The sequence below is a fragment of the Passer domesticus genome, chromosome 8 (genome assembly GCF_036417665.1).
Source record: "Passer domesticus isolate bPasDom1 chromosome 8, bPasDom1.hap1, whole genome shotgun sequence".
Taxonomy (NCBI): Eukaryota; Metazoa; Chordata; class Aves; order Passeriformes; family Passeridae; genus Passer; species Passer domesticus.
The window spans coordinates 30,537,741-30,559,283 of record NC_087481.1 but is presented as its reverse complement, the minus strand read 5'-3'; the positions used below and the strand labels follow the sequence as shown (position 1 = coordinate 30,559,283).

At 39.9% G+C, this 21,543-nt stretch overlaps 1 protein-coding gene across 7 annotated transcripts in view; it reads right to left on the bottom strand.

Moving 5' to 3' along the window:
* Nucleotides 1-7,605: 7,605 nt before the first annotated feature.
* Nucleotides 7,606-21,543, bottom strand: part of CCSER2 (coiled-coil serine rich protein 2) — a 61,344-nt gene continuing 47,406 nt past the window's right edge. For 3 of the 7 annotated variants that reach the window (XM_064430062.1, XM_064430061.1, XM_064430063.1), the window contains one exon: nucleotides 7,606-12,824. In XM_064430062.1, the coding sequence (XP_064286132.1) occupies nucleotides 12,003-12,824 (822 nt within the window). In that variant the 3' untranslated portion in view covers nucleotides 7,606-12,002. Of the gene's footprint in view, nucleotides 12,825-16,544; nucleotides 16,585-21,048; nucleotides 21,134-21,543 lie in introns of all 7 variants that reach the window. The other 4 variants (XM_064430065.1, XM_064430067.1, XM_064430066.1 and 1 more) reach the window with 2 other exon arrangements.

Here is a 21,543-nt window from a genome sequence, read left to right as displayed (position 1 = left end):
TCTGGTCCAACACCAGGTGCTCCAGCTGCAATCTTTTAGCTAAAAACCTCTGCACAGAGCACCACACACCTGAAGACCACAGGGCTACACAGCATCTCTTCCAGAAATTTCCCCAGCAGCTGGTTATTCACAGCCTTGTCTGCAGTGCAGTGCAGTGCAGGGAGTTCTCCCCTGCACTGGAGAATCCTGCCTCCTGCCCCTGGGGGTGTCCTGTGTCACACATATGAAATGGCCAAAGAGGAGGGAGTTGGACCTGTCACCCACCAGTATGATGCCCACCAATGGCAATTCCCCTTCCAGAAACCTCCAGAGATGTGGATCTTTGCACCAGAACAATGCTGCCTTGATCTGGCTGCAATGTGCAGTTCCCTCCTGGTCTAACACACTCCCAGGCTTCAGAGAAATCTCAGGGCTGCCTTCTGCAGCCCCCAGACCAAAAAACGTGTCAGAGTAGCACAAAATTAAGAGAGATCCTGGGCTGAGGGTGTGAGTGATTCCTTAATCCCTGGCACTGGTACTGCTGGCCACATTGAGCATCAAGACTGATCAGGTCAGTCATGACAAGTGGTCACTGTGGTCACCAGAGAGCCAAGGCACCCATGTGCATCCAACCCGAACTCTGCAACTGCTGAACAGGCAGGTAGCAAAGTCTGCAGGACATTCAATAGTGGCAAGTGGCCAGAGATTTCCATGTACCTTCCAGCAAGGCAGGAAGGCACCTGAGTGTTGTGCAGCTAAAAACCCAAACAAAACCACAAAAGAACCCAACGAACCCCAGAAAAAACAACCACAGAGACCATGTCAGAATAAATGGTCCATTCTGGGAAATGGTCTTGTTTGAGCCATGGCCATTAACTTCCAAAAAGAAAAGAAAAGGACAAGGCACAGCTCTGTACAGAGCTGCCAGCAGCTGGGCCAGCTGCTCTGGGAGTAAGGGCTGTACATTTCCATCAGATCTCTCTCAGGTGCCCTGCCATGGCAGCAGGCTCAGCTGCAGCCAGTCAGACACAGGCAAGTGCCAAAGGTGTGCTGAGAGGTCAGGCATGTCTTAATGGAGCAAATTAAAGGAAGAAAATAGAGGTGGAATCCTTATTGAAGCTGCAGCTTCAAAAAGGCTTATAAATAGCATCCTTAAAATGAACCCATACAGTGTCTGCTTTGTTTTTCACAAAACCACCCAAACGCCAAAGCTGAGAATTAATTATTCCCACACCTTTGATAGCACAGAGGCTGACAATAGGGCTTTGGATGGCCAGGGAACATCTCTGAGGAGCAGACTCGGGACACTTCCTTGGTTCCACAAGTAAGAGGTTAATTCCCTGTCAGTCTGCTCTGTGCTGTTGAAAGGTTTGTGTCCTCTGCAGTTAGGCAATGAAAAGACAAACTCAGTAATGCCCGTGGCTCACTGGGGAAGAGAGGAACAATGAAGTAGCTACCAATAATCAAATCACAAAGTACAAAGACCAAATGTAATCTATGACTGACAGGAAAAGCAGGCAAGGTGACATGGAGATCAAAAGCTGGCCTGAGTAAATTAGCTACAGATTGATTTAAAACACAGAGGAAGGGAAAAGATTCAAAATTACTTAAGTTACTGGGCTGATACAATTATAAAGAAGAGGAATCCACACATGTAAAGAGCTAGAACACTGCAGTTGCATGACAGGAGTGTGGACATGTAAGAAAATATCCCAGGGAAATAAAAAGAAAATGGTGTGTTTGGGTTCAGCCACTATGCATTGTCATTGAGCTGGGACAGAGATAGTTATTAACATAGTTGCTCTGCTACTGGTTTAAAAGTTACTGCAGTCTAAAGTAAGCCTGCACTGGACCCTGCTGCCCTGTCCCTTCCTCCAAGAGATTTTACAGGATTTGATGTTGCAGCTTTCTCCCACACCTCCACTAGTGCAGCATCCTCCTGCCCCTCAACAGCCACTGCCAAGCCTACACTGCCAGAAGGCAGCAGCACCTTCCTGCTCTGAAGACTGGTGGGAGATACCAACAATAACTCTCACTATGGTATCTGTGGAACATAAGAGAAAAAGCCATCACTGCTTAAAAAAGTCCAACCAAAACCCAAAGAACTCCCTCTGGTGGATTCAGTCTGCAAAAATGAATTATTTCACAGAATGGTACAAAGCACAACTGCCCTGAAAGGCGACACAGATCTAGCAGCAGCACGTTTGCAGAGTACCACATTGTATTTCTACAGAGCTAACATAAATAAAGCTCTGCTTTGCTTCCTGCTAAAATTAACATAAATCATCATTTAAGTGTGATTTGCTTGCTATAGATTAAAATATATTCCATCTGAAAATAGCGATGAGGAAAAATTTTCTAAATAAACACAGGAAATGAAAAATCGTATATGAACATGGGGAGAGGCTTATGTGGACTCAGTTTACCTGAAGGGTCAGAGAGACATTTTTAAACAGTTCCATTTCAGGGGGTTATTAAGAATCTTTTCATTGTGTACTGGAACAGAACTGCTAGAAATATAAAAAAGGTTGAGTCCAAGGTTTCACAGAGTGACAGATCAAACAAAGAGACTCCCAACAAAAAGACCCAAGTCTAATACATCACTAATTAAATTCCCTGAAAAACTGCTTGCTGATATCTGTCTCAGTTCAGGTCAGTAATGTGTAATTGGTAAGTTCTTCTAACCTTAGTTCATACTTGCTCTATTTAAAGAAATCTTTTCTTTAAATTAAATCTGATCACAACAGGCTTCATCTTTCGTATTAATAAAATCCAAATAAATTTTTGACCCCGAGCACAAGTGATCACTTCCAAGGTCTGAGGAGGAAGTGCTACCTACTGGATAAGAAATTCAAGGAACAATATGAGCAAGTTATTTTTTTTTTTTTAAGACGTAACAGAAGTATGCTCAAGAAATTAGGCTCATTTAAAACACAGTGAAAACAGGACCCGATAGTGAGGCTGATTTCTGCTTATTTCATCTGTGTTATGTACAGGAAAGTTTACACACAATTAAACAGGAAAGTAAATACACAGAAGTTCTCCTTGAGTAATTTTCTAACAGTGACTACCAGCACAACAAATTGTGTTGGTGTAGTGAAATGATCATTTCTTCCCAGCAGGATTTGCTCTGCAGGGTTTGTGCACTGAAAGAGCAGTCAAAGATTTCTGCAGGGGCTCGGAGGTACCAACACATCTGAGCATTTAGTCTTTATCTCCCATCTCTTGTGGGCTTCCCACCTGAGCAGTCAGTGAGCTGAACAATAAATACAGCAGGCTGGAACAAGGCAAGCCTGTCACAGAGACCAAGCAGGGAAAACAACCAATTTATTCCCGTTCAAACTACACAGATTCCTCAGCAGAGATTTCCAGCGCCTGCTTTACCCCTCCGCCTCCCAAAGGCGGACTGCTTCTCTGCACTGAGCACCGCACAATAAATCAGTAGCGCTGACTTTGGGGGCAGAAGGAGCCAGAGGAGAGGCTGAGGAGTGCTGTGCTCCTCACATCTCCAGAGCCTGGCCGTGGCTGGGAAGGCGGTGACACACGGGGACAGGAGCTGGCTGCCTGCATTGCAGTGCCCTCTGCTGTCCCTGCAGCCCGCGCAGGAACCCGACGGCTGCAACACCCGCTGGCTCTGGGGGTTTCTCACCTAAAGAGAAAGGGAATCACGGGAGGATTCCTCCACGGGGCTTTCCCCACACAAAGCATTTCAACTTGTTCACTGTTACCCACCTGCTTGCTATGAATTTACAATTAAAGCAATAATCCTAATTCTTGTCTGCTGTTAGTCGAGCTCCAAGTGCTTTACCAAAAAAACGTGTACTATCAGATTTTGGGGTTAACCCTTCAGACACTGCCTAAAACATGTTTGCTAAGGCCTGGGCAGTTGAGCTTAGAGCACTTATCACAAGCAGAGACCCATGCTCCTACCTGCAGTAACAGCTAAAAAGCCCTTCTATAACATTCATCATGTAGCCATGAGTGTGTTTCTAACATCCCTCCTCAAATTTGCTAGTTTGGTCCTGCACTAGCACATTGCAGGATGGGACACCCGAAACCATATAAAAAAAATTATGCCATGTTCTTCTGTGTCAGTAACGTAAGAAGTGTAATACAGCTCTGTGAAATAACCTCTATGAACCTTTCTTTCCTTTAAAACAAATAAATTTCTATGAAATCAGACAATATTACTTGGCAGAATAATAACTCACCAAGATAATCCCTTAAGAAAATTAACACCCTCAAACAGCTCAAAAAAGTGCCATAAGAAGCACATTTTAACAGAAATATGTATTTTTCATGCCTAAATACAAACTCCAAACACACAGTATTTTTTCAGTGCCCTGTATGTGCCAGAAGTGCCACACACAGAGCTTTTAACAGCTGTTAATATAACGCTCATGCACAGATCACAACTAATTCCTTTGAAGTCGGGAATTGAATGCTGGGATGCAAAGCACAGGAGCACGATTGGCAGAGAGCTCGTGCATCATTAGGCTTCCTGCACGGGAACACCAGATCTGCAACAGCTTATAAGCATATGCTTTGAACATCAGACTTTGTAGAAACATAAGCTCAGATGCTGGCAGATCAGCCCAGCCTGACAGCCTTCTGCTGTGTCTTGCAGCAATGACTGCCTCCCTCCTCCTGCCTGATCCAGCAGCTCACACAAGGGGCTGTCCCCTGTCACTGGGGGCTGCTGCCTCACCACTGGGGGACAGGAAAACACAGCAGCAACCACAGGAACTACACAGCACAGAACTGTAAACCTGGGCTGTGCTTAGAGCTGCTTGCAGCGGTCTCAGTAACACGGAATCACTTTGCCAAAGGTGGGTGGAATTGAAAAGGAAGGATCCCACAAATTCACAACTGTTTGCATAAATGTGATGAACACCTTAGGGATCCTCCTGGAAGACAGGGCCACAGGTTCCCACCACCCCCTGAGACTGCCAGTGTGCTGTTTGGGATACAGATTTCCATAAGGACTTCCTTACAGAGCTTCAGAGAACTTCTTTGCTGTGCTGCATGTAACTCACACAGAGAGACCATTCCCTCTCATTTACACTTCATGAATTCCTGCAAATAACTGCCATGGAACTCTTAAAAGATGGAAATTCACTCGATCTAATAAAAGAGTCCCAACAAGGTCCACAAAACTTGCATGCAAGGAATTACTTCAGAAAAAATAATTAAAGGTTCCTGAGCAGGCAAATGCAGTAAGATTAATAAAGTGTTCAAGAAAAGAAGGGTGGATTCGTTTCCTCAGGGAATTCTTTTTCATGATGTCAGCATAGAATCTTGCAAGCATTCATTGACTTTGCTAACACCAGTTAGCAAATTTTATTTATGAGGACACTAAGGCAGAGAGATTAAAGGTAGTGTGGGATAATTAGTACAGTTTGTCAAACTGAGTAGCAATTAAAATGGAATTGTGGGAATAGCTGGATTTTTGTATTACTAAGCATTGAAACCTATCACACCAAATGATCCAAGTCTTTAAAGGCTCATAGGTTTTTATATACACATGCTTGTGATATAGCTAAATTAGTATATTTACCAAACCTAGACTGACCACTGTGTGCACAAAGGGTGCTCTGATATCATGAGCAAATGAGGGAATGCACAGGCTGTTTTTCAAGGGTGCCTCTAAATGTAGCACCCAAGATAATGATGTTATCAGGTGTTTTCAAAATAAAATCTAAATAATTGCTTTGACTGGAGAGGTGCTGAGAACCACATGTTGTCAGAATGTGAAGCTGCACTGAAATCTACATCTAAATCCCAAATTGCTGCATTTCTATGGAATTTTCAGGAAAAAATCAAACCAAACCCAAGTGAAGTAACTATTGGAATATCCCATGTCTACAACTGATCTTGGACTATAGTCTTGGACTATTTCAGGGGCTTGCACTGTAACAGGCTTTAAAAGCCAACCTGTGTCATTTAATGCTTTAGACAACTGAAAAGATTCTCAGAGCCCGATTCTCAGATGGAGGGAAGCATTTTAAACATCTCAGAAGTTTTCAGATTGTGCTCTGCTTCGGAATAATCATATTCAAAATCCTTCTTAAAACAGAGTTGCTGGTCAATTACTTCTGCCTTCAGCATCTTACTAAGAACTTGTACTGTTTTCAGTGAGGACTTGGAGTAAGCCTGCAGTGCACCCCAGATGTTGTAAGAGACCCGAGAGCTCTTACTGCCTGGGGCTTTAGAGAAAACTATCAAAAATCCTAACAGAAACCCACCCTTCTAGCTTTCAGATTGACTGATTAGCACTAAATATCTGAGCAACTAATTTTTAGAGCTGGAGCCTTTATGTTTAGTGCCTTCTAATACAAGCCAATTATTGTTGAAAGAGCAGCTAATACCCATAACCCATAAGGGCAAGCTAATACCCATTACCAATAAGGGCAAGCAGCAACTGCACAAATCTGGTTGATGTTACAAACAGTTTGATATTAGCCTGTCTTGTGGTTCAGCTGTATTCAATGGTGCTCATAAAACCCTCAGACATTTCTGTCAAAGGGAAGGTGCCTGGGGTGTTCAGTCTGGGTTGCAGAGGAAGGGAAATGTCTGAAATGTCCCACCCTCTCTCACCTTCTCCCCACGTGTAACATTCTGCCCAACAGCAATACAGCAGCTCTGCTCCAGAGTCAGGAAACCACCGTTCTCAGTTTGGACAGCAGCAGATTGAGGAAGCCTTTGCCTCTGGAGGAGGAAGACAGGAAAGCTGTCAATCACAGCTTTTAGGGACGCTATTTCCATAGTCATTGCATCAGCTGTTTAACACCTGATAATCACACTGATAAGGATTAGACATCACAGTAACACAGTGTGAGCCACAAGTAACAAAGCACACTCACCCACGGGGACTACAGAAGGATTCATTCACACTCCCTTCTTTTCTTCTTGGTTTGAACTTGGAAACCCCGTGTAGCTCTTTCCACCCCCAAAACCCATGCAATTTTTCAAAGGCCATCTTGAAGCTAACATTAGGTTAAAGATTACAAGTCCCTGCCTACAGTATATTTAAAATGCTCTTAGTTCAAACTACAGGATTTTCTTCCCTTTTTGATCACAATTTCAAACTTGAACTTCCTTCTACTGAAATAGGTCAGATTAATTAATGGAGCAGATTTCCTTTCATCTCAAGAACAGCAAACCATTCAAACCATGGGCAAAACACTGACATACAATTAGGACTTGCATATTCACACATATTGTATTCATTTGGACTTCTGTGGGGAAGTAACTCTCTCAAAGTACCTTATAATAAAGATTTCAATTCGTTAAATACTTAGGAAGAGTATTTAATAGTTGTCTTAACTGCACTATAGGTGCCATAACATACCTTTAAGAATTAACCGTGTCAGCCCACATTCATCTGCAATCAATACATTAAAATGTTTAGCTCTTCTTTTTCCCTCCTTTTCTTTTTTCCTTTAATAACAGTCTCATGCTAAAAGCCTATCATTTCTGCTGGAGAAAGACAATTCCAAGAAAAAAGTCTATTGTAAGTGTAAGAGCCTAATCTCCCTGTCCCCCCAGATTTTCTGCCTACAGTTCTGTCTGCATTTTGCACAATGACTTGAAAAAGCATAGACATGAATAGTCAGGAGAAAGAGATACTTATTAGAATTATGACTTTTATTTTTATTCACTAGAGCAACATTGAGGAAAGAATTTATACATACAGGTTTTTTAATCAACTTTACAAGCAAATTCCAATATACAATATTTACTCTGGCCTGGGTTAAAAAACCAAAAACAACAAAGCAGATAGTAAGGGTACCTCTTGTTTTAGCTAGTATTGAATTGAAGATTTTGCTACACAGGAGTTATGTTGGTTTTATGGTGGTGCTTTTACAATTAGTAGGCAGTGAGCAGCTTTACCATAACAGTGACTGAATTTCCTTGAAAGCACAGTTGTAAGATGACCTCACTGAGCCCTACCACCAGGGCCACATTAAATCCACTCTGCTCAGAAAAAGCCTCTGTAATGAGATAAGAAACAGCTACGGAAGCCCAATTCAAGAACTGATTTCCATTTGTAGGGCAAGAAAATGTCCATATTAAGAGGATTATGTGCTGTGCAAAACCAGAAATACCTCCCCCCCCCAACATGCAACCTACCCCAGTATGACACTTTAGAATGTGCATATGGCTGTGACATGCAAACAAAGGAAATCACGCAAATGGTATTCAGTTTTCAGGCATCGTTACAACAAATCAGCATGTAGATCAAGGCTGAAATGAACTGTACTGACCTGTAATGCAGTCTAGTTGCTATGCCTACTCTCACTGCTGTAAAATGGAAAGCTGAGGAACCCCTTGTTTTTTTCCAAACTGTATCAAAATGGATTTTGGATTTTCAGGGCCTTCGTAATTGTTTCGAGAAAGCTGGAGAGATAATATTGCACTTCTTTTCTCACAACCATATTCTGGGACCATTATTCTTTAAGAGCTATGCTAGTCCTTGGGAAACTTTGCCACTGGCTTTGATTGGCAGTAGGAAGTGCTAACTTCAGGGAAGGGGAGGGTAACAATGATCTGGCTGTATCATCAGTGTTAGAATTCCACAGTTAAATTAAAGTCATTGCACAACAGAAACGCAGTACACTATATGAATGCTTTTAAACATGCTAGAGTGCATATCGATCCTGTGAAAGTGATGTGAAAATACCTTGGAAACAGCAACACTACCAGGGAAATTTGTTTCAAACAAAAGCCACACACAGCAGGAGGCATCTAGATTATTTTAGGCACAACTCCAAGCAATAAAGCTCATTTAAAGTGCAATTCTGTTCTTTTCTTTTGTGTTTATTCACTTATTAAAACGCGTAATTGCCTCTGTACACACATACTGAACAGTAGTTTAATACTTTTGTGAATATTGCACAAAAGAATGAGAAATGAAAACAAAAAAATGGCAATAAATCAGTTTTATAAACCTAAAAAAAAAAAGAAACCCTGAAGATATCAAATACTTACATGTACACATTTTGGATAATCACCAGTACTGATGATATATCTGCACCTTCCATAAGGTAGATATGACACCTGAAAACACTCACTTAATCCCATTAGACAAGCACTCTCAGTGCCCTCTCATCCATCACTCCCCAAACCTCATCCTTCACCAAGATGAAGCTTCAATCCTCACTTCACCACTTCTCTCCCAGCTGCCCATCTGTGACAGGCTTTGCCATACTCTGGACTTACTATACGTGCAACAGAGCCTCCCCTGGCAAATTCTGAAGAGCCCAAACATGCAGTTGTCCTAGAGGGACGCGAGGTTAGCAGCTGAACACAAACACAAGCCAGGCTAGCATCTGTCTCATCCATGATCAAATCCTGCTGGCTCCAGCTCAGTGTCTCACTAACCTGTCAGAACAAAATGGGGAAATGCTATAAAAAAGGACTATAATCTACTTATGTTCCTTTAATGCATATATACACACCCATATAAATATAAGATTTTCTTCTGGAAAAAAAAATTAGGAACTGTCTTTTTAATGAAAACTTTGATCATCTTTGCTTAATTTGCTTTGATTATCTCCTTAATTTTCAGTAAAGGTGCAGATATGAATAAAGGTATAGATATCTATACTTTTAAATGTAAACATAAAAATTGAAACATCACTAAATCAGGCTGGCGATACCTCCATGATAAGAAGCAGAAGATGATGAATTTCTGTCAATAACATTAGGTGAAAATTGTATTTTTACACAAAATCATACAAAACTAACAATAAAATCAGCTTCTCTTCAAGGAAAGTAAACTTAAAAAACACACCTTCCATAGAAATCTATATGGACCAGAAAATGAACCAGGAATCTGATCATTCCCTCAGCAGTCTTTAAACTCCTGAGAAACACAGTTAGCTGCCAGGAGCTAGTTTTGGGGAATATAAAAAGTGAGTTTTATTTTCTTATTGAAAGTAAATACGTACACTAAATATCACTAATTCAATGCTTTTCATGGAAATAAATTATTACCAGAGCATAATTGTTACTGCAATCTCAGGTTGTGGTTTCTGATCCTATACCAACTATAACAATTAACATTATGTCTTGTTATGTCTTGCTTACATTGTCATCACCTCAGTTCACAGAAGATCCTGCAGGTCCCTTATTTCAGACTGATCTAAGTCGTTCAGAAAAAGAATCTTCCCCCTACCCATTTCCCTCCCCAAATTTTTCATTTTTCCACTTCATCTTCACTTAAATAAAATTACAGTGTAAGAAATCCAAAATAATTCTTGAATATCAACGATGTACTGAAAACTCAGGTGAGATGACTCTTTTTTCCTTCACCCAACTGAGGCATCCATCAGGATACCCCCAGTTAAAGGGCTTATATTATAGAAGCTGAATACTGAATTCATTTATGAAATGTCTACACCTACTCACTTGAATTCTCTCAAAGAAAATACTGTAACATGTCAATGTCCTACAGCCAGAGCCTAGAACAAACTAACACTGTGTTGCATTTTACTGACATTATGTGCTCTTCAGGAACAGATTTTAGGCCAAATTGTTGCAGCAGCCTTCTGCTGCTGATTTGAAAACCAACCCGAGAACAGGAAAAAAAACCCCAGTAACAACCAAGAGAGTAATGGTAAAGATGGGAAGAATTGGAGATGGGACACAACATCAAAGTTCTGGAAAGCTTCACTGGATATGCGCGCATGTAACTCGCATCATTTGTGTCATGGTCCCAGAGTGCACCAAGACTACTTTCAGAAAAAAATACTTCTCCTAGAGAGCACAAAAATGTAGATTTTTTTTCTTCTGTTTAATTTCCCCAAGAAGCTCCTTACCAGTTATGCACTTCTTCAGAAATTACAAAAAAAAAAATAAAGAAATAAAGAAAAATACAAAAAAAACCAAAATAACACATCTTTGAAAAACTCTTAAGAGTACCAGCTCTGGATTAGGACATAATAGGATTGCTCAAAGCAAATAAGTGGGGTTAATTTTTTTCCTTTTTAAAAAATAGTTGCATTTTTAATATAAGTTTTATTCTGTAAAATAGTTTCAAATTCTTACACATATGGCAAAGTTTGTGCAAAATTTCAAGTCAGGTACTTCAGAGCCTTTCAATATTAAACAGAAATTAATAAATACAAGCAGAACAATAAAAGTTTAAAATATTAATTAAAATGCATGTTGTGCAACCTCAACATCGGTGTTCTGGACCCCTTATTCCCAGAGGCTCCCTACTTACCAATTCCTAAGAGCCTGCATTGGAAGGTTTGGACAAACATCCTTAGCACTGCATTTCAAGAATCTACCCAGTAATGTGTCTATCCAACACAATAAAAACATACCACAATCATTTAACAAATGAGGATGTTTAAGAGAGAAGATTCGTTTCACCCTGTGAAATCTGCCTAATGTCTGTGAACAGTGAAAACAGGATAAATAAAGAACAGAGCTACTTCAGATTACAGCAAAACAAAACAACACAACCCACCCAACCCATGAGATTAAATAACATTAAATATGTCAGTCTTGAGAGAATGATAAATACAAGGATTTTTGCATAGGCCTCTGGAATACAGAGTCAGAATTATGGCCAATAAAACATCTGCTAGTCAGTCTAACTTTCTACCACTCTGACCTAACGAGTACTCAGAACCAAGAAGTTCAACAGAACAGCAATTTCATTGTCTAATAACTCAAACAGAGGTAAGAAATAATTTCTGCCATCCTGAAATAAATAGTGCAGCATTCTGGCATTTGTGGTCATCACAGACTTCAGTATTTGCTTAATTACAAAGATTGCAATACCATCTTTATTACAGACCAACGATAAAATAAAGCACTCTTAGGAGAAACTGCACAGCTCACAACATCAGCCTCAGAACACAGCAGGATGGACAATGCAAACCCTACAGAAGATGCAGTTTGGAACAGTGACTCAGGATTTGCGGGCTGCAGGTACAGCAGGCTCCAAGGCAGTCACAACAAGGGGAGTGGGACATGGTGTGGCATCGGGCGGTGAATGTGGAAGGGCCTCAGTGTGTCTTTGGTTTCGGGAGGCGGGAATGCCGGCCGGAGGGCATGCTGTCCCCGGGATGCACACCAGAGGAGTGTGTCTGCACGTTCTCCTTTCTCTGCACTGGTGGCCTTGGGATGTTAGACTTTAGGGAGGCGTTCTGAGGCTCTGGAGGTACTGGTGTGGATTTCTGACTGCTCACTTGCTTGGATTTGACAAAGGACGTAGTTGGCGGGCGAAGTTTAGACACTTTCTGACTCTGTTTACCCTTTAGGTTATCCTGCCCAGATGGTGGCTGTGGCTGAGTCGAACTACTCAGTGGTAGAAGCTCACGTTCCTTGGCAGCAGCGGGGTGATCTGCAGATCGTACGGGAACGGCCATGGTAGGAGGCACTAAAGCAGTTGGGGGTTTCACAATTCTCGAAGTCTTTGGCTGAGAAGCCTGGTTTGTGAATGAGGGTTGACCTCTCACAGGTAATCCAGTCTGCACCTCTGGAGCATCAGCTCGTGCAGAGGTCTGAAAGTGGGAACGAGGTGGTAATGTACCTTTCTTATTACTAGCCACCTCTCCAGGGTCTTCGGTGTTTTTGTTTTTCAAATTGTCCAAATATGATGCATTTTCATCTTTTGTGTTCAACTGTACATTTGTTGAAGAGTTTACGTCATTCAGGCTATTTTGGAGAGAGACATTTGCAGCATTTTGATTCTGATGATTTCCATTGTCATGCAGATCTGGTTTAGGATATTCACTGTGGGCCTCGATATGTGGAGTTTTTATTAGTTTTCCCTGGGCGAGGTCTGTGGAATTGGGAAGGCTGCTGGAAGGCTGTAGTACTTGAGGCTGTTAAAGAGAAAATAATACAAGAATATATTAGGCACAGAAGACACCAGATACACTCAGAATCCAACGTGAGCTGACTGGATGTTTGAAAAGGGCTGTATATCTGGATTTTTAAATCAAAACTTTGACTTCGGCAAAAACAGGATGGGTCATGGGACGCACACAAATGGAACTCATAACTGAAGTGGAAAAAAATATACCAGCACTGAAATAAACAACAATGTAAAGACAAAAAGGAAACCGACCGGCTTACAAAGGAAAGATGAAGAAGGCATGGTCGATGGTTTCACCCAAATCTGCAGGACAGCACGAGAATTCACATTGGTGCAGATCAATTCTAACCAAGTGCTCAACCCAACGCAACAGCTGTGTCCAGCTTCAATTTCTGCTCACTGCATACTGACCTCAACTACCCCAACCCTTTCACTGCACAGGCAGAAAAGGAGTTGGATGGACCACATGGACTTACAGGGCGTTTCCTTGCCTTACTGAGGCCAGAAAGTCTGGTGGAAGTATGTGCTAATCAGGCTACTGACTATGCTTAGGTAACTGCTCTATCTTGAACTTATTTCAAATGGGTTGATAAAGAAACAGAGTTCATGTGAAAGTAGAGACCACATTCTACCACACTGATAGCCATGGGATAAAGAGAACTGTACAAGATTTTACATTTTATCAGAAGATACAATCTAATCAGACACGCATCAGACAAGAGAATTGCCAGTACCTCTTCTGGGTAATTTCTATTCTCTTTGCTCTGCCCTGTAAAGAGACTTAAAAGATTAATGGTATACTAGCTTCACAATACATCCTAGACTGCAACTTGGATTACTAAAAGTTCTGCAATTCCTGGCAAAACCCAAAACCTATTAAAACCTAAACTATGGTTTTAGCAGGTTTGGATTATTTTTCTCATTCTCTTTACAAAGGAGGGGAACTGAACCCCTGTCAACTAATCATCACTCAGCTACTTGGATTCTTACCAGTTGACAGGTTGCATGTAAACAGTAAACAGAATTATTCCATTTACTAGTGAAATAGAGTAAATAAAAAAAGAAGCAATGTTTGTGTTTGGGAGATTTGACTAAAAGTGTCATTTTAGTCACTCTCCTGAATTATTCAAAAGTTCTAAAGAGAAAACCCATTATTTGTCTGGTCTTCTTTGCTCTTCTTTGAATTAGCAGGAAGAATGCAATGATTGCTGTGCATGCCAGAATTCCTGGCATTGCACATTTAGGGCCATAGCCCATCTCAGGACTCTTTAGGCTTTTCACCTTTTCCCTGGCAGTATTACTACTGAAAACTGAATCCTCAAAATTCCTCATCAGGAAAAAAAATTAAAGGTTAATGAAAGGAAAATCAAGATTTCTCAGTCTATTTTTTATTTATGGGCAGTTTTTCCCATTAGAATAGAACAGTTATTTCATAAGAAAAGGCAAAATCTGGACCAGTGACATCCACTATCACTGACAGACATAGAAGGCAAATATCCTGAGCAGTCAAAACCTGATTGTTTTGGAAAGAGGGAAAAGATTTTTAAAAAAAGGCAAAAAAGCCTCCAAAATGGTGTCAAAGGAGTACCAAAACATTATTCCTTATGTTACCCAAAACTAGCTTAACTTTGTGAATCCTTCTTAACCATACAATCCTACAGGAAGGACATGCTAAACACAAGGAGTAATTGCATACATTGAAAGAATTACACCTTAAATAAAATTAGTCCTCCAGATATTTTTTCCATTTTCCAGTGTTTATTACAGAAGTTATTATTCTTCCAGTCTAGGAGCTGACAGCCAGATGTTAGCCAAAATGATTTACTGATTTGAGATCTCACCTGCAAAACCAAAACTGCTAATGAATGCAGAAACCAAATCAATATGTACCTAATTCTCATGCAAATACTACAACAAATCTTATTTCCTAATCCCACTTGAAATAAAAAAAAGTTAAAACATTTATAGCCCACAGTATTGAGTCAAATAACTTAAAAATAATTGGAAAAATAATTGTCAGAAAATTTTTGTCCCTCAGCTAGGGTTTTTAAATGCTAGTCTTCAAAAACACAGATAAATATCTAATCTAATCCATAAAAATTCTAACTTAATATCAAATAATTCTAGCAATACTAATCAACAAAATTTAAAAATTAGTAAGTTACAGAAGAAACTAAATTTGTATGGAAAGTTGAGTTAAACACAAACAGACCTGAAGTACAACAAAGCCATCAAGGTTTCAATAATGCTATTTTGCATTCTTCTGACAAAGGCTACGTAGTATCTGAGCTCTTCCCTTCAGGCAATTTTGTATCTTACATATAAAAATAGCCAAATACATGTTTTCCTCATTATCCTTCATAACCTTAAATGGTCTAAGCAGCTTATTACCCAGAAAGTTAGTGATACTAAGGTAGAAAATGGCTATATGCTCAGAATTATGAGGACACTAAAGCTCTGGTATCATCTTTGCCCTGTTGTTTTACATACTTTACTGCTTTGTAACTGTGTATTTCTGCTCAAGATCTGTCCAATTATGACAATGACAGATTTTTAATATCATCCAATTTCTACATGCATTAACATTCAAAATGACACTAAGAGCAGCAAAATGCCACTTGCAAAATATGCACGTAATAGTTCACAAGGTATCCAACACTGACATTATTGTCACCCACAGCTCATACCTTTGTACTAAATACAAGTTCTCCTTTTACAAAGGAAATCTTTGAAATTCTGAACATGTTACTGGTAAAAACAATAAGCCAGATGAAGGACTGAAGTACCTGGTGAATGTCATCACATGAAGGAAGAAAAATAGATAAAGAAGCATTCTGCTTTCCAGGCATAGTATTTTATTTCACACGAGTCCTAAAATAGGGTTTCATCTGCATTGTTTCAAGTGCACTTCTGGTAATATTTCTGGGGTGGGACAGAGCATGATTTGGAACAGACTGCCATGCTACCCAGACTTCTATTTATGTCCCATAAAGAAAATGTGCAGGTAGACAAACACCTGCACTCCTTTGGGATGCTCCTAAAATTCAAAGCTGGACTCAAACATTTCGAGTATAATGTAACTGAAGACACTTAGTCCTCCTCAAACTGAAAGTACATTTGACAAAGTGCTTTGTGCACATGCCCCTTTCTGCATAAAGAAACTGATTTTTCTGTACTGGCAAGAGCTTCAAAGCCTTCCAAATATTGATGTACTAATTAAAATTACTCAAATCACTCCCTACTTTGTTAGCCTAAGAGATTTTCCTATTACTTCTCTCAAGTAAAACTGACTGTTACACCATCCAGAGAAAGTTGACATCCACGACAAGGATTACCACTACTGTACAGTTATCAAACTACTGAGATTGTATTAGCTTTGTATTGGAAAACTGAAACATCACGTTGTACTGTTAAAGAAGTTAAATAGACTATTAAAGAAGTTAAAAATGTGGTCATGACCGTGATATTAATTCATTAGAAAAGTCCCTTCAGTTTTGCTTTGGTTATCTTGATCCCCATCTTGATTCCCTTTACAATGCCTTGTAGAATGAAATAAAGTAATTTTCTCCCTGCAGTGTCTTGAGGAAGGAGGGAAGCAATGCAATGGAAAATCTGAGAACTGCATGCACATCTCCCACAGACATGCATCATGCACAGGGCAAATAAAAAACCCAACAGTGAAAATGCATGAGGAGGAGATGGGAATAAATCTGAAGTTGTACTGTACCACGCTTTATCACAGAAGTAATGGACTAACTTCTCAACTCCTTGCCAATGGCATAATGGAAAGCAGAGACAAGAAAAAGACAAGGACAATGATGTCAGAGGACCAAGACAAAACAATGAGCAATTGCCATGACAAACTGCAACTTTTCACCACTTCAATTGCAATTACCGTGTCCCCATCGGTTTTTAATCCTCCTTCAAGAAACAAAGGAAGCAACAGTATTTAAGTAATGCAGTACAAAAAACATTTACAGCAAGACTTTGCTTTTACAGCTTCAAGGTTTTTAGCAATTAATCTCTTATACTCCAAATACTGCAACTAGGATCTGTGTGTATTATTAAAACTGCATAAAAGAAAAATCTTTGCATCCATGTATATGCATGTTCAATAACTAACCCTGAACAGCAAGGTCATTAAAGGCACAGCATTCCATCCTTGGACCATATTGCCCTCATTTTTCATAACTCAGTCTTCCCAGCAACTCACTCAGAAGCTGGAAGAGACAACTACCACAGGTTCTTTTTGGAAAGGGGTGGAAGGGAAGGGTCACAAGCTCTGCTATGTAACTCATTTCCTCATCAGTTCTGCCATCCCTCCTCTCACTGCCTTGGCACAGGATAAGCTGTCATTTCAAACCACAGCCTGTGCAGACACAGCCCTGCTGAAAGGCTGCACCAGATAGCTCTCATTTTCCAGCTCTGGAAAACATCAACATTTCACACCTTAAATCTGTAGCATGCTAATACCTTCTTTTTGAACTTTTTTTTTCTTCTTTTCCTTTGATCTAGCTGTATTATATCCATATTTCAGCATTAAAATGTAGATTCTGCAGTATGGAGAATGACTTCAAATGATGACACAAAACAACCATATTTTTTAAGCATCATTCACCACAGCCATGAGGCTAGTAAAATAATTGGCAATGTGGCAAAGCATTATTATTCTTTCTGCATAATCTGTGCAGAAACCCCAATTTGGAACACTTTATTTTTTCAAAGAAAAATTACTTCAAGTAATATATAACTACATCAAGACAGGTATTTCATCCACAAATACAGATCTATGTGCAGCAAGCAGATAAATATGACCATATACAAAATCAAGGGGTTTTTTGCAAACACAAATTCTGTTTGGTACAAGAGTCCTCTCTCTTGTAGTTGACTCTGCAAGTACTGAAGTTGGGAGGAAAGGAGCTTTTCCTAAAAGACTCTTCTTCATATAGTTGAACACTCTTGGAGCAAAAATAATTACATAAAAAAGGCAGTAATGTAATGATTCCAGGATATTTTTAATAATTTGTCCCAGAACTTCCCAGCTAATGCTCTGGAGCAACTTGTTTCTGCTAACACAAATACTCTGTACATCCTACAAAGCTCTAGCAGTCCATAAAGCTTTGGAAACATTTCAGCAACATGTCTTTGTTTAAAAGAAAATGCATGAAAAAGCACAGCCTGGATCTGATTTATAGTCACTGGGCACAGAGCAGCTTTCTTCTTGGTGATAACAAGCTGTGTGTCACCTGCTAGAATTGCTTAGATTATCTCTATCTGTGATACTTACATACAAAAAGTCTAAATACTTCTTCCAAGGACATGCACAGTAAGAGGAGATGTAACAACTGCAATGCTTGAATAACAAAGTGGTTTTGATCAGCATTTCTGTGTGGAAAAGCACTTGGGGTAAGGGGCCTAGAGAAGGTGGTGTAATATTCTTGTATTACAACACAAACTCATGATTGCTTCCTTACCAATGTGTATTCTAAATCTTTATTTCTAGAGCCACATAATTGCTTCATTTCAAGAACACAAGTGGAAAGGGTTTAACAGTACTGAACAAAGTTTGAGATGTCATCAAAATATATCCCATGATCGAAAGAAAAATAAATGACCCTTACACAGGAGTTTAGTTCAAGACATGTGGGAATTACAGGAACAAAACAATTTGGTTTTTATTCCTAAAATGACAAAATTAATGTACTGTTATCAAAGTGCTTATGAAATGCAAACTGCTGAATTGTTTCCAAGGCTGGAGAAAAAACATGAAATTAATAAATGTGGAAGCATTAAAAATTAATTGTCATTAAAAGTGAAAAACATACATCCAGTGCTGAAGCGTGCTGCAGTGCAGTGATATGCTAAGGCAAGTTCAGCAGCAGGTGTGCTGACATTGTGACTGGTGTTTAGAGAGCCATAAACCTACACTAGTGTAATATTGCCTAGCAGGGATATATTTCCTGTCCTGTACAGCAGAAGGGAAATTTTATTTAGCTGCTTACACACTGTAATGTGAACAGTGTACAGATTTACATCCTCCTAATGTACAGTGCCTGTAAGTGATCTATGTGTCCATCACCCATCAATAGCACAGTGAAGAAATCTGCAGACTTCACATGCAGAGATGATAATTTAGGTTCAGGATCCAGAAGTTAGGAAAGAAATGCTTGACTTCCAAGTCTATGCAGAAAACACAACCAGACAAAGTCTGAAACTGCTTCATGTTTCCATCATCTTCTCTGTATTAGTGCAAAAGAACGCTGACATTGGTGTTTCAGGCTGTCCCACACTCAGTGGTGATGCTCAGCTCAGCATTTGACTTAAATATTTGGCATTTCATACCAGCTCCAAAACCTGAACACTGAAATCACTGAACCAAGTGGGAAAGACGGATACTAGTGACTGTTCCAGTAATGTTCTACTTTACAGAACTGTTCACACAGTGATAAATCATTGATTTTTCAAGAATTTCATTTAAAATGTCTAAGGAAACTCCTAATGTATACTTTATTTTTATTCCCAGGATTGGTCTATACAGTAAACCTAAGGCTTAAAGAAAAAAGCTAGGAACACTCCACTAGTGGAAACTTACTTTCCTAAACAATACATTAGTTATAGTTTAGTTTAGCTAGTCAAGGGCACGTTTTCATTTACTTCACTTCCATTTCTAGCAATTCATTGAATGCAATATATAAGATGCATACTAAAAAATCCAACCTGCTTTAGTAATAAAAGTTTACTACAGAATCCCAAATAAGAGGCCAGCTTTGTTAGTGAGGGATGAAGTAGAGGCTCAGAAAACCAGTGAGATTAGCAAGTAAAGTTTTCTTCAGCTAAGCAGCCACTGTGAATGATGTGACACCAGAGGCTCACAGCTGGGACACCATCCTCCCATTCTGACCCTCCAGTCAGTCTCCAAGCCCCAAAACCATAACATTTATATGATCCTCAGATCTAAAACTGATCTTGAAATCAGTCTCTGTGGCTAGGAGAGTGAATCACGCAGGCTGTGCTACTGCTGGCTCCTCCACTCAGCAACAGAAGGCACAATCATCAGATTTTGGGGTCCTATGTTCATTACACACACAGAGTCCCACATCAAACACCACAGAAAAATGAAGCACATCCCTTATTGCACAGAGAAAAGCCCATGAAACAGGCTGTGCATTCCTGATGAGTTGTTTACATGAACATTGTCACAGAAGCGTCAAGAGAGTATTTGAAGAACAGTTTACAAAATATTGGATTTTTTTTCTGGCGATTGATACAAGTAAAGATTATTGCAGTGTGAAATATATGTAAGCTTAGTTTTCCAAGGTGCAGCTTACTCTTCAGGTCTGCATTGGCCCTGGAAATCGTGCTTTGTTTCCATAATTTTACTTTGCCTTTATTTCTTGTCCAAATACACTCTTGAGCTTTGCTAGGCAAACACTGTAATTTTGCAAATTACAGTACATTAAAAAATATAACTTTAGCGTTATGAAGTAGTTATATTTCTTCAAACACTTATCTGTTCAAAATGCAATACCAAAGCACAAAATAAGACTTACCATTTCTCTATGTCTACGTAAGCATACAGTTTTAAAATCAGCAATTGTCTTTTGTTTTGCAGATCCAAGCCAAGTGAACAAACGCATGTCATATCAGCCCACATTGTAGCTAGCACATAAGGAACGTTAATAAATCATGCAAGTTGTGCAACAGCCACTTCAATGTAAGAGAAGCCTTTTTACAACAAATACCGAGAGATGGGGGTAAAATAATTAGTTTGAGGGAAGCCATTCTGAAAAGTTAAAACTTTTTGTGAGAGACAATGCAAGTGACACTTTCCCACCAACACTTTTCTGTACAACCACGAGGCGCTGACGTGAATGCGCCCACAGACGCGTGAGCAAACAGAACACACACACGGAGAGGAGAGTGCATCACAGCCATGGAAAACAGGGAAATGCAGCAAGCAAAACTGATGTTAAGACAAGACTGGAAACAAGGGCCTACTCGGGTTTAGCCTGAAGAACTGCTGAGGTCTATTGGCATTTAATAACTGTTATAAAGCTATGAGTCGTAGCTGCTCGTAGGCTGGCCGAAGGAAGCGGTTTGTTAGGCACAGACTATGGTGGATGCCTGGAGATCTGCCTGAGAGAGGAGGAGACTACGAGATGAACGGTGCGTGCAAAGGGAAGCTTCTACTGGAACACGGTGAGGGAGATGAGTGAGAGGTACAGACTCACTCTGTCTGCGGTGCGGTGGAACACTCCGAGGGATGCCCTGGAATGAGCCCTGCCAGGGAGAGAAGGAGGGAGCAGAATACCCACCCTGTGCAGAAAGAGAGAGGGGGAGAAGTATAATAAAAAAAGAGAACAGGGAAAAACAAGACACCAAAAAGCCACACCATTCTTTTTCTTTTTCCCCCAGAAAGGTATCGTTATATTTCCAGTTGTTCTATTTTGTAAAAGCAAATGTTACATGCTACCAGAGCCCAGATGCCCTAAACTAGTTGGAAATCTTACAAAATACCTCCATTTTTATTCAATATATAAGCACACATTTCTGTCCTCAGTAGTTTTAGGGGAAGAGTACAGAAGCTGAGCTTTTCATAATTATAAATTATGATAAAATTGTATTTACACAGCTTTCAAAAGTGTTTTAGAAATGCCTCACCAAGTAGTAGCTTGCTAAGTTCTAATCGACAGGACAACCAGTCAATTGTAGTTTACAACAAAAAT